Raw genomic sequence first — 17,222 nt, forward strand, 5'->3', positions numbered from 1 at the left:
AAATAAAGAAAAAATATCTTGAAACATTAAACGGCCCCCAAATCCTCTAGCTGTTGAATTAAAATAGCTCCAATGCATGCTGAATGGTTTCTCTCTTACGAAAGAGGCCTAAGAAGCATAAGAACATCGTCTTCAGGCAAGAGGTTTTCTTCAATAGGGAGCTCCTTCAAAAGGACCAAGTACTGGGGAATAAAAAAAAAAAAGAACCGAAATGGAAAATAATACTTAAGAAAATAAGTAGACAAAAAGAAAAACTATAAAACATTTTCAGTTACTCTCACATGAAATCACACAGCAAGGATACCAATTTTCAGCTCTTACATGTTAGACTCTGACCATCTTTTCATGCAAAGACTGTCACACAGTAATATGGCTCATGGAATTTTTAGTTTTGGCACTCAAAAATGTTTCCTTTGTAAAATAAAATAGAGATCCTATTCTACTACAGAGACCATTTCTAGCTATTTAACAAATAATTGATGATAAAGGCAAGACGTTTATACTTCTCAACTCTGTATTTTCTGGTTTACAAATTCTAACTGCTCCTTCCCCGACCACAGCACACTTCAAAATACTACAAGTAGCCATTTCTATGTCTTCCCAGGGGACCAACGACAAGAGAAAGACAAGAACATACAATTGACGAGAATATACAAATTTAAAACCAGTACAAACAACAGAGGTGGGTCTGCTGTAAAAAGAGCTCTCACTCACCATGTGGAGATGCAGCGGCTTAGCACTATCAAAGACACTGCCATCAGTAAGCATCAACAGCTTCCTCCGTATATCAAAGGCTCGGAAGCTCACTGTGTGAATTTGGACTGTAGTTACACAAATACATAAGAACCTCAGAATTTCAAGGAGAAGTAAATCCTGCTTTGTCAACTGTTCTTCAGCTAATGGGCTCAAAGCACCTGAAAATAAGATTTTCATGTAAGAAATGCTTCTCCAAGGACAATAAAATGTTGATAACGTTTTAGGTATTCACAAAACTAATTTAAGTTCTCAGAATAGACAGAGCACGAGCAACCTTTAAGCTTATTTGTTATTGAGCAGTTACTGCATCAGTAAGAGCTTCTTGAGTGCTTCCCACTTCTACGAAGGCCGTCTCTTAGAATCATAGAATTGCTGAGGTTGGAAGGGACCTTTAAGATCCTCAAGTCCAACCATTAACCTACCCTGACAAAACCACTTCTAAACCATGTCCCCAAGTACCACATCTACCCTTTTTTTAAACACCTCCAGGGATGGTGAATCCACCACCTCCCTAGGCAGCCTGTTCCAATGTTTAATAACCCTTTCAGTGGAAAAATGTTTCCTAATATCCAATCTAAACCTCCCCTGATATAACTTGAACCCATTTCCTCTTGTCCTATCTTCTTCTTTCTCACTTCTACGAAGCCTCAGAACAGAGGCTTTTAATTTTTTGTCCCCATACATATAGCTGATTTCTGCATCAAGGTTACAATGAACTCAGCGGAACCATCTGTAGCTGTGCTCTCTTGTGTTGTTAACTGTATCTTAGGACATATTTTAAACCAGGGATTCAACGCTTCCCCAGAATTGAAATTATGACAATTACTACTATGTTAACGTCATCACTGAAATGTCAATTATAACCTAAACGGAATAGTTACAAATGCCATTTTCCTGTCACATTTAGAACTCTGGTAACTTTCTGCAATTGCAAACTTTATTTATTAGAATTATTTATTGGATGGTTGGAGAAGATACTTCTAAAGACACTTATGCAACATGACAGGGAAAACAGACCAGCTGCTGTTAGTGGCATTAACATAACACCCTGATTTCCTTCTCATTCAGTAATAAACAGAGGACATAGTCCTGCTTAAAAACTAAGACACACACCATTTCAAGAAAGAATTTAAAACAAAAGAGAACATGAGTACTTGTAGCTCCTAACTAGAATAAAGAGACACTCATGCTCCTGTCCCTCTGCAGGTCCAGAGATATAAGCAAGCTGCTTGTCAAGAATTACTGATCAGGAAAAGGAGAAAAGTTATATAGGATTACTGTTAAGAAAATGAAGCACAGTCTAATGACAGAGACAGGTATCCTACAAACACACCTTCTAGTCTCTGCTAAAAATTCTGTCTGAGTTTGAAAAAGTTAGCTAGCTTCTCTGCTTGCATTTTACTCTCCATAAAACAAAAAATAAACTTCTCCTTTCCAAATGAACTAGAACATTTCATTAGCATCTTTAAAACACTAAGGAGATACAAAAGAATTATTATTGTTTAGAAAGTAGCTGGTTCAACCATGACCTGCTTCAATTATTAATAAAGCAGCAAAGAGCAATCTGTAAAAACAAGCTTTTGCAAATAGTTTCGGACACAGAGAAGACTTACCCGTTACATTTTGCATCTCACCGGATTCACTTGTGTCACTGATGTCAGTCACTGAATGATCATCAAATAGATCATCAGATACCTGGTTATCTACTTCCATTATACTCTCCTCAGGATCATTCCCCGTTAGATCCACTTCCAGTTCGCTTGGTTTTCCAGTAAATGTCATCTGACAAAAACACCACATCCTCCTAAAGCTGGCTTTTAAGGACCAGCAAAACACCACAGGCATAACGAGGAAAGACACTACAGTTTCCCAGTGAACTAGAACGGGTGAAGACAACAAGGGCTACATTGAATTGATGACTTTCATCCTTTGTGACAAACTTGTCTTCTGCACACGAGTCGTTTGATTTGAACTATTCTCTTTAGGACACGAGCTTCCTAAGACAGATACTGGACTCTGAGTTTTAGATGGTGCCAGGGACATTGTTAGTATTTGAAAAACAATTCTCTACAAGGCTCACAAACTTCTCACTATACTTCGTAATTACAGAAAAATGAAAGGAAGGCATGTGACCTTTTTGAGGGGCACACTAATTACTACTTTCCCTACCAGATGACAAGTTAACAGAAGGTAAGACACTTGGCTTCTCCTCACCTGAAAAAACAAAGGATTCTGCCTACCTAGACCTGACTACAGGACAATGTGCCAAAAAGAGAAGCTTTAAGAGTTGTGCTAAACAGAGTGACGTGCCACCTTATTACTTTTGTCAGTGAGAAAGGAGTCATTTAGAGTTAGAAGATTTAATATCTATATAATCCATACCTTTAAAATGTTTTAAGGCACATAAGTCCATCAAACCAGAAAATAAAAAGAAGCTTTTAAAATTTCACAGGTGCATTAAAGTTACGTCATGTGTTACAGAATTCTTTCTGTGGCATAAAATCTGTATATACTTTTACTCTACTACAGTATTAAAAAATTTCAAAAAATAACATAATTTTTTTTTAATGTGAGCTGACATGCTAACCTTAATCAAGTATTATCCATCTGCTCTAATTTTTCTCCTACGCCTGTGTTTAAATGCTAAACAGAAATGTTTCCAGTTAGGAATTCTCTATAAAACTCAATGTATTCTGATTTACTTTTTCAGTAATAAATATCTCATTTGGTTTGCCTCCAAATTATTATACTGTAAAAATAATCCTCTAATTGAAGAGCACTGCATTTAGAAACAGACAGAACGTACTTACCAGATTTTTGCAAATATCTACAAGATCATTCATAAATTTTGATGTTAACAAATGCAGGAATATATTAGACAACATCTTATTAGCACTGTTCTGTAAGAAAGCAAGATGTACAGATAGGTTAATTCATTTTCTTCAGGTACCATACGTACGATATTCAACTTTGTGATCTCATTAATGAAGAAATAAATATAAATTACTTTATAAACTTTACCTTGGCACAATTGCATAAACATTTTGTACACTGCATTATCAAAGTCCTCAGTGAATTGATCTGGGTATCTTCATTTAGTTTGTTTTTAGACTGAGACACGCTTTCTCCAGCATAATGAAAGAGAGACTAGTAAAAATACAGCACAGTTAACTCAGTTAAATTCCTTTATACATTGGCACATACACAGCACATACAGAGACAAAAAGACATGATTCTCATTCATACATTCTCATTCATACAGCTTTGATATTTATAGTGTGCATCAGTGAGTTTGGACTTTTTTTTCTTTGACTTTTGTTTCATTCATTCTGCTCCAGGAGTGACAAAAAGATGTCCTAGACCTGCCTGAAACATTGGTATTTTCATCACAAAAGAAAGAAAAATACAGCATCTCTCCATAATGTGTAAGTTTTGGGTTTCCATATTTAAGCAAGAAACCGTCTAAGATAGTAGTAGTAGTAATAATAATAACAATAGTAGCTGTCTTCATACTGGTTTAAACTATCAAATGATCTTAACAAATTCCTCCATAAAAGACATAAATTAAAAGACTTGCTATCCTCTACGTAGTCCTTTGTCCATGTGTCCATGATATTTTAGTTTTTTAAATGGGGTGATCAGAAATGTGTCAATATTTAGGATACTCTCCACTGCAAAAATGATCCATTGGTGTACTGACAGAATTTCAGTGACTCCTCTCCTTCAGCAGCAGTAACATATTTAAACCCCTCTCAACTGCCTTTATTAAAGCAGAAACCAGTGGAAATATTCATGCTCTGAAAATGTGTCCATACAGATAGAAAAAAAAAAATATTTTATATTCAATGGTTTCTTTAATTTTTAATAGCTCCCAATCGCATTGCTGCTTACCTTAGCGTTCTGGAACAACTTTGATTTACAGGCTTCCTCTTCTTTAAATATTCCAGTGTAGCAATAGCAACCAAGAACACCAATCAAGAGACTGACACATCGGACAAGGTGTTCTGCAGCAACAACCTTAGACTAAATCAAATACACAGTATAAATACCAGTGGTTTGTCATTAAACCTTTTCCCTAACATACAGCATTCTCTAAACAGTTTTATATAAAGATTTCACCAAAATTATGAAGAATTGCATCCTAGTGTTTTGCACTGCAGTTGCTTCAGCTCCCTAACACGTTCTTTTGGCTCTCCACTGAATGCGCTAAATACTTGTCTTCTACTGGGAGGCCTAAAACTGGATGTAGTATTTCAGATGCCATCTAAAGGTACTGAGTAGAGGGGCATAATCGGTTCCCTTGAGCGCTGGCTGTGCTCTTTTTAATATAACCTGTATTTGCAGCTTCCTTTATAATTACTCCTTTACACAGCTGCCTCTTTGTACAAAACATAACTATTTAAGATGTTTATGCCCCAGGCTATCTTGGCTGAAAACATGCAAGAGCTTAAAGCGTTACAGGGGCACAGAAGTTGAATCCAACATCATAAAAAGCAGGGTAGCAGTGGTTTATGTGGCAATTTTGCACATACTTCCACTTTTATATAGCTTCTACATATTCCCACGTACTTACGAAAACTATGGATATTTTGCCAATGATATAAAGAAATACAGACTTCTCTACTTTGCCTTATTGAATATAGTTATTAAAATGTTTGCAGGTCATTTTTAGCAGCAAAAGGAATGAAAATCTATATACTTTGCCTTGAAACTTGCTTGGGAGCACAAATACAAGGATGTAATTTCTAACTTACCTTAGGAGCATAGCTGCTTAAAAGCTTTTCTGACATTGCTAAAAGACAGTATTCCAATGTTTCCCTAAGATTTTGGTTGATGGCAAGTCTTGAACCAGTCGCATTTTTATCTGCAACATTTACTGCAAAGTTAGTGAAAATATCCATTTCATCAAATGTTGTCTGCAGATACAGCTCTTCAACATCAGAAAAATTGTTTTCTTCTTTCCCTTGCAAGTGTTGCACACTTGAAGAAGAGACATCATGTTTTACTTTAGCAGCCAGTATACGACTTACAAGTCTTTAAAACTATTATTTAAATGCAAGAAATAAACAAAAGCAAACTAAAATATTCCATCTATTATCTAAATTATCTATAGATATCTGTAAAATATCTATCAACAAACAGGAGGAGCTGGAAGCCGCCGTGCTGCTGGAAAGCTACGACCTAGCTGCCATTACTGAAACTTGGTGGGATGAATCCCATGACTGGAGTGCGGCTATCGATGGCTACAAGCTGTTCAGAAGGGACGGGCAAGGAAGAAGGGGTGCAGGTGCTGCCCTCTACATCAAGAAATGGATAGTGTGAAGAGCTGCCTCTGCAGAACAGCCACAAGCAGGTTGAAAGCTTATGGATACAAATTAGAGACCAAGGCAACAGAGGCAGCCTTGTGGTTGGTGTCTACTACAGGCCGTCCAATTAAGGTGAGCCTGTTGACGAAGCCTTCTTAGTCCAGCTACAGGAGGCATTGTGCTCGCAGGCTCTTGTCTTGCTGGGGGACTCCAACCACTTTGATATCTGCTGGAAGAGTAGCAGCATGAGCTGTAGGAAATCCAGGAGCCTCCTGGAGAGCATTGAGGATAACTTCTTAAGGCAGGTAACAGATAGCCCCACCAGAGGGCGTGTGATGCTGGATTTGTTGGTCACCAACACAAGTGAGCTAATTGGTGACATCAAGATTGGAGGCAGCCTGGGCTGCAGTGATCACACACTGGTGGAGTTCACAGTCCTGAGGGATATGGGTCAGGCTAAGAGTCAAGTCAGGACTCTGAATTTTAGGAAAGCAAAATTTCAGCTCTTCAAGGAGTTAGTCAATAGGACCCCCTGGGAAACTGCCCTCAGGGACAAGGGAGCAGAACAGAGCTGGCACATCTTTAAGGATGCTTTCCATAGAGCACAAGACCTCTCGATCCCAAGGTGTAAGAAATTAGGAAAGGAAGGCAAAAAAACAGCATGGCTGAGTTGAAACCTGCTGGCCAAACTAAAGGGCAAGAAGGAAATGCACAGGCAGTGGAAGCAGGGACAGGTATCCTGGGAAGAGTATAGGGATGCTGCCAGTTGTGTAGAGATGGGGAAGGCCAAGGCACAATTGGAGCTCAAGTTGGCAAGGAACACAAAGAATAAGAAGAAGGGCTTCTACAGGTACGTCAGCCAGAAAAGGAAGGTCAAAGAAAGCACACCCACTGTGATGAGCCAGACTGGCAAACTGGTAACAACAGACAAGGAGAGGGCTGAGGTATTCAACAACTTTTTTGCCTCAGTCTTCACTGGCAACCTCTCAAGTGGATGGACCACAGGATGGGGACTGGGGTAGCAAAGTCCTTCCCACTGTAAGAGATCAGGCTTGTGACCACCTGAACATACAAAATTCTATGGGATCAGATGAGATGCATCCCAGAGTCCTGAGGGAATTGGCTGATGTAGTTGCCAAGCCACTCTCCATGGGAAAGTCATGACAGTCAGGAGAAGTCCCCAGTGACTGGAAGAAGGGAAACACCGCACCCATTTTTAAAAAAGGTAGAAAGGAGGACCCTGGGAACCCCAAACTGTCAGCCTCACCTCTGTGCCTGGAAAGATCATGGAACAGATCCTCCTAGAAGCTATGCTCAGGCACGTGGAGGACAGGGAGGTGATTCAAGACAGCCCGCATGGCTTCACCAAGGGCAAATCCTACCTGACCAACCTAGTGGTCTTCTATGATGGAGTAACTACATCAGTGGACAAGGAAAAAGCCACAGATGTCATCTATCTGGATTTCTGTAAGACCTTTGTCACAGTCCCCCACAATATCCTGGTCTCTAAATTGGAGAGGTATGGATTTGGTGGGTGGACTGTTCAGCGGATGAGGAATGGGTTGGATGGTCACATCCAGAGGGTAGTGGTTAACAGCTCAATGTCCAGATGGAGATCAGTGATGAGTGGTGTCCCTCAAGGGTCCGTATTAGGACCAGTACTATTTAATATCTTCATCAGTGACATGGACAGTGGGATCAAGTGCACCCTCAGGAAGCCTGCAGATGACACTAAGCTGAGTGGTGAGGTTGACACACCTGAGGGATGGGATACCATCCAGAGGGACCTGGACAGGCTTGAGAATTGGGCCCATATGAACCTCATGAGGTTCAACAAGGCCAAATGCAGGGTCCTGTACCTGGGTCAGGGCAACCCCCAGTACCAATACGGGCTGGCGGATAAAGGGATTGAGAACAGCCCTGCCAAGAAGGACTTGGGGGTACTGGTGGATGAAGAGTTGGACATGAGGCAGCAATGTGTGCTTGCAGCCCAGGCGGCCAACCATATCCTGGGCTGCATCAAAAGAAACGTGGCCAGCAAGTGAAGGGATTTGGACCCTCTACGCTGCTCTGGTGAGACCTCACCTGGAGTACTGCATCCAGCTCTGGAGCCCTCAGCACCGACCTGTTGGAGCAGACGCAAAGAGCCCCACAAAAAGTGATCAGAGGGATGGAACACCTTTCCTATGAGGACAGGCTGAGAGAGTTGGGGTTTTTCAGTCTGGAGAAGAGAAGGCTCCAGGGAGATCTTATTGCAGCCTTTCAGTATTTAAAGGGGGCTTATAGAAAGATGGCGCCAGATTTTTTAGCAGTGCCTGTTGTAATAGGACAAGGGGTAATGGTTTTAAACTAAAAGAGGGTAGATTTAGACTAGATAGAAGGAAGACACTTTTTACCATGAGGGTGGTGAAACACTGGCACAGGTTGCCCAGAGAGGTGGCAGATGCCCCCGTTCCTGGAAACATTCAAGGTCAGGTTGGACAGGGCTCTGAGCAACCTGATCTAGTTGGAGCTGCCCCTGCTCACACACCACACATTCTACTGTAGTTCATATAGCAGCATCTGTTTCGTGTTAAGATGGCTGACCTCAACCTACTTCACACAATTGGAGCAGAAATTCACAAACCCCCTGAAACTAGTAGTTTTAAACTCTAGGTAGGAAAGTCTTATCTTCCATCAGAACAAGTTATACACTTTTTAGGTTCATTAAGAGAAAACTGGGTACAGTCCAAGAGCTTGAACATATGCACCAGTGAAAGACGCAACAGCATTCACAGAGTGACTCCAACAGACTCGAGTAACATGTGGCTGGGGCCACAAATATAGGTGGAGTGGCATGAGAACGTAATGGAAGGTAAGCATCTAGCCAACTTTCTACATCTATCTTCAGGAAAGATCTTAAGATGTATGCTTCCTTTAGAATGGAAGGTAATGTTAAAAAGCATGAATGTATGTTTGTATAAAGTTACAAATTATTAAAAAAATATTATTGTAATGAGTCAAAAATACCTAATGTACTCATGGTTAAAGAGCCAAATATTTAGCTGTATTGCTGAAGAGAGACGATACATATATTCCCTATAAGGTATTTTATTCAATACCTGCAGTTTGACTGTCAGCAAAAGACTATTTAACATCTGCTTAAAGCATCTTAACAAATTGCAAAAGCACCATTATTTTTATGAGGTCTGAAAGATTTTGTACAGAAAGATGTGAATTGAGGAATTGTGCATTTCATTATCTCCGCTTGCTAAAATGACAAATATAAGAAGCTTAAGTGTCTATAACAATTGATTTAAAAACATACCATTTAGGATCATTTTGGAGAAAACTCATGGCAGCTCTACAGTTCTTCATTGTAAGGCTCACAAGAATATTTTGTAATACAAGATGCGGAAAATCACTGTAAAAAAAAGAAAATTGTTATTTTCTTGTAATCGGACAAGCTCTTGGGATTCCTGAAGGGCACCCAAACGTTAACCAGATTCACAGTGTAGCTTCAAAGCAGCTTAAATTTTCACTTAAGATTTCTAACATATACTTCATGTATCTGCTATGCTACAGACAGATAATTAAATTATGTTCCCAGAATAACATTCTACAGTAAGCTTAAAAACCCTGTAAACTCTAGCAAAGCGTTAACATAATACAATTCTGCATACCCACTTTTCCCTGCACAATCTCCTGTACTACAGAGTCAGCTTACACATAAAATTATGCCACAATAACTTTACCTGCAGAGCACAGGAGGCAACTCGGCACATTCTTCCATTTCTTCCTCAAAATAGGAGGACAGTACCCATTTCATTATTGCCTCCTTTAACACAGAATCCAGATTTCTTTCACAATTATTCTGTTCCATTCCTACATCCAAATTTTTTGGCACTGAATAGGCAGACATCACTAATGCTAAACAACATACAGCAGAACTGTAACACAAATGGAACACAGGGCATTTGTGAGAAACACCGTGGTATTAGCTGATGAGCACTCTAAAGCAAAGTCAGTGTTTCTGCATGCTCAGGGAGCCTCAAGTACATAAGAAGTTAATAAGCATGCATACTGGAAAACTCGTTTATTAGAGTCTTTGCATTTTCAAAAGCCACATTTTGGCTATTACAGACACTTCCTGTCAATTTTAAAGACTGTTTCAGAATACTCATTTCAGAATCAAAATATATTTAGAAGAAAACATACTGTTTAACGTCAAAAAAATCAACATATCTTTCAGTCAGACTTTACATTTTTAGACAGATTTTACATTTTTAGACAGATTTTACATTTGAAGATTCTCGCCTCTCCTCTTCTGCCTCTGCTTTCAGACTTATGTATGTATTCATGCTCATTTCAAATGCTTAAAACACAAGTGCGGGCATTTGTTAACTAGAAATACAGCCCCAACAATAATATTATTTTGAATAGTACATTGGTTTTGGTTGCACAGTAAAGAGCAATGTGAATCAGACACAAAATATTATCCTCGCTTCCCGTTTTACCTTGAAGGCTTGCATGCAGGTCCTGAAAATATCTTCCACAGCTCTTTATCTGTTACAACAAGGTTTCCTTGGATCATAGCTCCGAGTAGCCCAAAGCTCTCCACTTCAATTTGCTGGAAACTTATGCTACGAATAGCAAGAGACCAAATCTTTGCCCAGGTTCTCTGGAGCTCCAACTTGTGGGTGCTCTTCAAATCGGTTTTCTGGTTCTGACACAAAGCTACCTCTGTAAGACACTTCAGCACGTAGGGGGTCCTTTCTCCTCGGCGCTGCTGAGGCAGTAACTGGTGAAGCACATTGAGTAAGGGAGGCAGCTCACTGTTAGGAAGACTCATGGGATACTTTGATATTAACTGAGTTGTAATCTGTAACCTTGAAAACACAAAGTGAAGCAATTAATATCAAACATACATAAATTTGCCTCTTTGAAAGTAAATGAACAATCAAAGCATTCTCTGATTGTCATTTCACATTTAGACTTTCCAGTATTGAGCCGATTTGTTTACTATCAAAGGTTAATGATTCAGTGTTTCTACTGTTTTTACCTGAAAAGTCTGCTTGTCTAGCCTCAATATCAATACTAATTTCTTACAAGCTGACTTCACTGATTCCTAATAATTTCTTACAAGCTGACTTCACTGATTTCTGACCACAAGAGAAGAAAATTTCAGGCAAGAAAATTATTTTTCTCCTTCTTCTGGACTAGCCTGTTAATACACTCTGACCTCAAGGGTGAAATTACAAAACCAGGAAACATTACATCATCAACATCATCTCTGCAGATAAGAAAAATAAAATTTATCAAATGAACAAAATGTTAAGCTGGGGATGGTAAGTTGGAAGGGTTTTGCTCAGAGCAATGGATGCAACTCTACTCAAGTGAATAAATTACAGTACTCGCACTATTTCTTGGAGATTGCCACCTCTACACAGAATGGCATGTTAGCTTCTCAATCAGATCCTAAATAGCCACTTTGCCTCAATACTGTGAGCAATACACACACACACACACACACACACACAAAAACCTGCCGCCCCAGCTCAGGACCCAATCCAGAAGCATCTACACTGTTCTGGAATCCTGTACAGCAGTTTCACAGAAAACTCAGAAAGACAGAGAGGAACAGGAACAGCAAAAAACATCCCGTGTAATCGGTTTTAGCTAAAATTAGTCAACATTATTTGGCTTAGGACTGTAACTGGTAAGTTCTGGAAAAATCTAGCTGTGGTCTTTTCACAACGACCTGGCTCCCCGCTGCGCGCTCTGCTACAGAGCCCTTCTGCAGCAGTCGGTGGATGTGTAGCTATACCTCCAGTTCAGAAGTCCACCATGCCAAACAAAATACCTCTCACTCAGGGCCCAAGCTGAGATGCCAGGCCTTGCACTGCAACAGTTCTTAGGCCGGGTATTACGGCAAACCGTGCGAACTAGTCCAGAATGGCCAAACTGCTAATGGTTGCTGTCCTGTGACACAGCCAGCTTAAGACAGCGGTAAGCCTCACATTAATTTCCTAATACTCCTAAGCTGGATCACACACACAACACTTACATAATGACTGGTGATATCTAGCATAAAAGATAGGTAAAAAAACCAGAGGCAGTAGTATCTTAAACACTACAACACAGTTTACCAGACCTCCTTTGTTATTTCTTAGGAAAACAAAGACAAAAAAGTTTTTAAGCAAGAGAGCCAAGAACACTACTCACTACTTCCCAAATGCTGTGAGAATCTAAGCTTATTGCTTAGATATATAATTACAGCATGCGCAGGCACCTAATTTGAAAGCACAACATATGCGGGAGAACACTTAAATGTAAAAAGACATCTGTAGTGACATTTGTTTCAGGTAAAGATGTTACTACCAAGGTATGACATCAAAGTCCTTCTGTGATCTCTGCAGGTTGTCTCGAATTAGTTCCCAGCCTAGTTCAATCCTCCTGCGCTTGCTTGATACTGTTTCATCATGGGGGTCTCTTTGGGAAACGGTATATGGCTGGGTAATTTCCAGAACTTTGGTATCCTCTGTAAAAACCTTTTATAAAGAAACATTTAAAAGTATGTACATAAAAAAACCCAGTAGTATTTACAGGAAAACTGAAATGTCAAACTAAACAGGTCCATTTTTTAGTGTGTATAAAGCCTCTTAAAAGGCAACCAGCATTATTCTTTATTAAAACAGAATCTCTGCTTATAGTCTAATAAGCAGCACTAGTGAAATCTAGTATAATTTAGGAGTCCACACATTTCTAAGCCGCACAAAAATTAACAACTAAACACAGCAGGACACAGACAACAGGTACTAATACTTCAGTAAACGACTTTGAGGAAACATTAAAGCCATATTACTTTAAAAAGCAAAACATACAACGCAGTAAATATAGTCAACTTTATATTCAACTAAAAATGTTACCTGATGACAAATATCAGCCATTAACTCAATCAAATTTTCCTTTACAGCAATATTACGTGAGCCTGAAGAATACTTTCCTCTACTACTGATGAGATTGATTTCATTCACCAGCAGCTCATACAGGTTATGTAAGATACTTTGCCATTTTGTTGAGTCATATGCACCTGTACATGCAAAAACAATGACAAGATAACATGTGCCACCCACCTGATACACTATGCAAACCTACCTAGACATCGCAAAATACAGACAAAATCAGAGTAAAGCATACAAAGCCTAACAAATGCAGGCCTGCAAAACAAGTCTTACAATGAAGAATGAATAAAGTAAAAAAGTTAAGAGAGAATTTAATCTGTGTATACAAGTAATTGGGGTAGGAACAAAGTTTCTAATAAACAATGCTTTAGCTAATTGGAAAGACTACAATGAAGTGCAATGGACAAATTCAGACTAATTATAAACTCTTTGCCATTAAAGTAAAAAAAATAATCTTTTTAAAAAGAGGATGTTATAACTGAAATAGGCCATGACAGACAAATACAATTACTAGGTGATGTTCTCTGACCAGTTTTATACGGTAAATCATACTCAGACCACAGCAGTAATTTCTGGGCTTAAATAAACCTGGTAAACTAAACTGTTATTTCTCTTCCCCAAAGACCTTGTGTTTTGATTTAGTAATTAAAACAACCTTTTGATAAAAAAAAAAAACAGTCAACCTTTACAGAACTTAATATTCTCTTCGTGCATACAATTTCAAAACTCATTTTCAGTTTCACTCAATATTAACCTACAGCATAAAACTACTGACAAGTAATCACCACTCCCGTTAATGTTTCCAAGACTCAGTATCAAAATTCAGAAAGTTGGTGCAATAATTCGAACAATCATACACAGTGACTGAAAAAAAAAAATAGGGAGCTTTTTATTGTACCTTTTCCTTGAGTTTTTGCACCCTTTGGATGATGAACATGAACTTGGAGATGAAATAACTCAATTATTGATTCCTTCAGGGAATCCTTTGGTCTATATTGAGTCCATATATAAAGCACTGTAGGCAAAATTTCTTCCCCTATTTTACAAATCCGTATGCGACAGTTTACAGCAAACTTATTGCAGAAGATATTCATTGCTCCAACAATATGATCCAGGCCTGCAGTATTCTTCTCCTGTCTGCAACATAAACCAAATGCTCCAACTTCCAGAAGAAATAATCTTATTTCATTTCACAGGAATTGTTTAAATGTAAATACTAGCAAGCAACTATATTCAGAATATTATCTGCCTAACAAATGCAGAAGTTATTAATATTTTAAAGAATTTATTAAATTGGTGTTCAAAGACAGAACAACAAAATACGTCTAAAAAAGCATTACCTGCTACTACTCAAGTCTAATCTCAAATACTTAAAATGAGTTGTTGTCTAAAAGTAGGTATTGGCACACAAAAGGAGCACTTGCAACATACCTTGCACACTGCATTGCTTTTGTAAAGAACATAAACATATCGGAACTCAACCCATCAGTTTGGAAGCAGTATCCCCTCATAAGTGTGTGAATTATCCTAGCCACCAAGACTCTATTTATCTTCCCAGATGGTTTGAGGTATAATTGGCCATACAGAATCAGCAACTCTGCAAATGTATTAAAAAAAGTATATAATGTATATGTATGTTATAAACATACAAATATATATAAAAGCATATATATTACAGAGGATTACATAAAAATGCTTGAAGGAAAATGTTACATTAAATGTACAGAAATCACCATTCTGAATTCAGCAGCATGACATTATTCACAAAAGTTAACTGTGGAAAAAAAATAAAGCGTGGTCTTGTCTACACTGGAAGTAAAGTTATATCTGTTCTGAGCTGGGATACAATCTGCTTTATACGACACAGACAAAGTAACCATAGCCACACGATCAACTTCCACAACTAATTCCACACTCAACTTCTACTCTACATTGACTGCTCAGCACAGTGGGCTCCATTTGTTGCAAATTACACAATAAAAGTACTCAGAAACAATTTACAGCCACGCATACGTTAACAAAGAATTTGGTGCAGCAGGAACAGGTCAACAGATTGGAACGGCTGGCACCGAGGCTCCCCATCTTTCCCTTACGTGCAGCTCAGCTAGTTCACTCCAGCCTGCAGACCAACACATCCATGCTTCGCACTCACAAGTTTTCTGAAACAAAGACCTCTTCCACAGATTTTTCCTTTCTTATCTCAAGGCCCATTTAGGAATCATCACACTGTCCTTTCACCAGCCTCATACAAATCACGGTAGCACATTACTGATCCAACCATCACCGTCAGTTTAACATGACACGTACAAAAAGCCTTGCTGCTATTTCATTTATGCCACCTACAAATGACATGATAGCGTCCCTCAGTCCACCAATGCACAATAGCCACTGCATGATGATCTCATGCCTATGATCTCGGCAGCTGTTCTGGGACAACACCTTGAATGAATGGACATCCACCTCTCAGGCCTCCTTTTCTCTGAGGAAAATTATAGATAGAATGATCTTTTGGGAACCCCAGCCACTATGACTACATTGTTCACAGTCAGACAGACATGAGCTCAGACCTGCTGCATCACACAGTCCTTGGGATGCAGAATGACCAGTTACTGTACTTTTGCTCTGTAGAGTGATTATGACCTAGAAGATCCCAACAACTCTCAACTCTACCGGTCAGTAGCTCATCAGTTTGGGGTGAGCAAGCTCTCCACAGTCTAGGTGAAAGTCTTTGAAAGTCTGTCATATTCCAGGGCTTCTTGAGCATGCGGTAATACTTTGGGTGACAATCCCAAAGTCATGATGTTTGGACCAATCCATTAACTCCTCCAGCAGGCCAAAGCATCACTGTTTTCTCCTTATGAGTCTGTTTATTCCAGGTCACACTTGTTGTGTGGAAGGTCACAGGCATTTATCCTTTCAGCAAACAGTGAAGTACCAGCAAATGAGGAGCAAGCAGCATTTCTGATTCCATTGCCACTACTTCAAATGCTGCCCAGAATCCTTCATAGATGACCTTCTTCTGACAGGGTATAGTTGGCAGCCTATAATCAGATCTTATTGTTGCTCAGGTTGTCACTCAAATGAGCCAGTTTTCCTGGTGAATTGGTACAGTGGGTTCAACAGAAGACTGCATCCAGGGACATGCATTTGCCAAAATCTCACCATTCCAAGAAAAACTTGTGTCTCCTTTTTATTGATCAGTGGTGCCATTGCTGTGATGCTGTAAATCATGTCAGTAGGAATGTGACAGCACCCATCTTGCCGTTTGACACCAAGACACTATTTCTTGCACGGGTCTTTTCAACTTATCTCTTTTGAGCGCACATCTTGCACTTAGTAAAATTCCACTTATCCCTTTGCGTTTGTGGTACACCTCATGAGCAGTGTTTCCCCATCCTACAATGTCATCAATGTAGTTAAGTGTTCTGGGGCACTGCCCTCTTCCAAAACCTTTTGTACAAGTCTGTGACAGATGGGCTATGCTTTCATCCTTGTGGCAGAAGGGTCCAGGCACATTGTACACCTCTCCAGGTAAAGACAAACTGAGTGGTTTACACTCAGGGGCCAGGGAAATGGAAAAAAAATGCATCAGCTTTGTCAATGATCACATACTGGGTAGCATTCTTTGCTTTGAGTTCCTACTGCAGTTCTAGTAGACCTGGTAATACAGTGTTCAAGTGTGGTGTTACCTCATTCAAATATCAAACAGCTCTGATTAATCTCCAGTCCCCACTGGATTTTCACACGAGCCTGATGGGATTGTCAAACAGTGAATGGGTGTGAGCAATTACCCCTCAACTTTCCATGCCTTTGATAAGACCACGTTCAGGACTGAGTAAATCTCTGGTGGGCTAACACTGTCACCAGTGCACAGACTTCCCAATGTACTCCAAGAATTATAAACAAGCATTAAGGTGGAATTGCTAAAAAAGGTTATGATAACCTTTACAAAGCTCATATATCCCTCTAATAAAAGCAGCTTGTTCCATTTAATGGATTTAAATCTGACTTCCTCTAGATTTATGGCCTTCAGTCCTGCCTCACTTCAGTAATTAAATTCCACTGTGCCCTTTATGATCTAATGTCAAAATTTCTTCTGTCATGCTTCCAGCTTCCATCCATACACAAACAGACTTCAGCTAAATTCCATGTTCGTAAACTACCTAACTACCATTCAACAATTCCCAGAGGCTCCTCATGCAACCTGTATGTACCC

General features: G+C 39.4%; 1 protein-coding gene across 1 annotated transcript in view; it reads right to left on the reverse strand.

Moving 5' to 3' along the window:
* ATM (ATM serine/threonine kinase) overlaps positions 1–17,222 on the reverse strand; it is a gene marked incomplete at its 5' end in the record, with an annotated part of 72,018 nt that overhangs the window by 51,168 nt on the left and 3,628 nt on the right. Inside the window, 14 exons of the mRNA XM_082498856.1 lie at positions 100–182; positions 715–914; positions 2,370–2,538; positions 3,567–3,656; positions 3,778–3,903; positions 4,648–4,779; positions 5,511–5,736; positions 9,370–9,465; positions 9,797–9,991; positions 10,559–10,930; positions 12,423–12,592; positions 12,971–13,134; positions 13,905–14,143; positions 14,438–14,603. Of these exons, the coding sequence (XP_082354982.1) occupies positions 100–182; positions 715–914; positions 2,370–2,538; positions 3,567–3,656; positions 3,778–3,903; positions 4,648–4,779; positions 5,511–5,736; positions 9,370–9,465; positions 9,797–9,991; positions 10,559–10,930; positions 12,423–12,592; positions 12,971–13,134; positions 13,905–14,143; positions 14,438–14,603 (2,428 nt within the window). The remainder of the gene's footprint in view (positions 1–99; positions 183–714; positions 915–2,369; positions 2,539–3,566; positions 3,657–3,777; positions 3,904–4,647; positions 4,780–5,510; positions 5,737–9,369; positions 9,466–9,796; positions 9,992–10,558; positions 10,931–12,422; positions 12,593–12,970; positions 13,135–13,904; positions 14,144–14,437; positions 14,604–17,222) is intronic.

Source organism: Vanellus vanellus (assembly GCF_965231255.1).
Source record: "Vanellus vanellus genome assembly, chromosome: 1".
In the NCBI taxonomy this organism is placed as follows: domain Eukaryota; kingdom Metazoa; phylum Chordata; class Aves; order Charadriiformes; family Charadriidae; genus Vanellus; species Vanellus vanellus.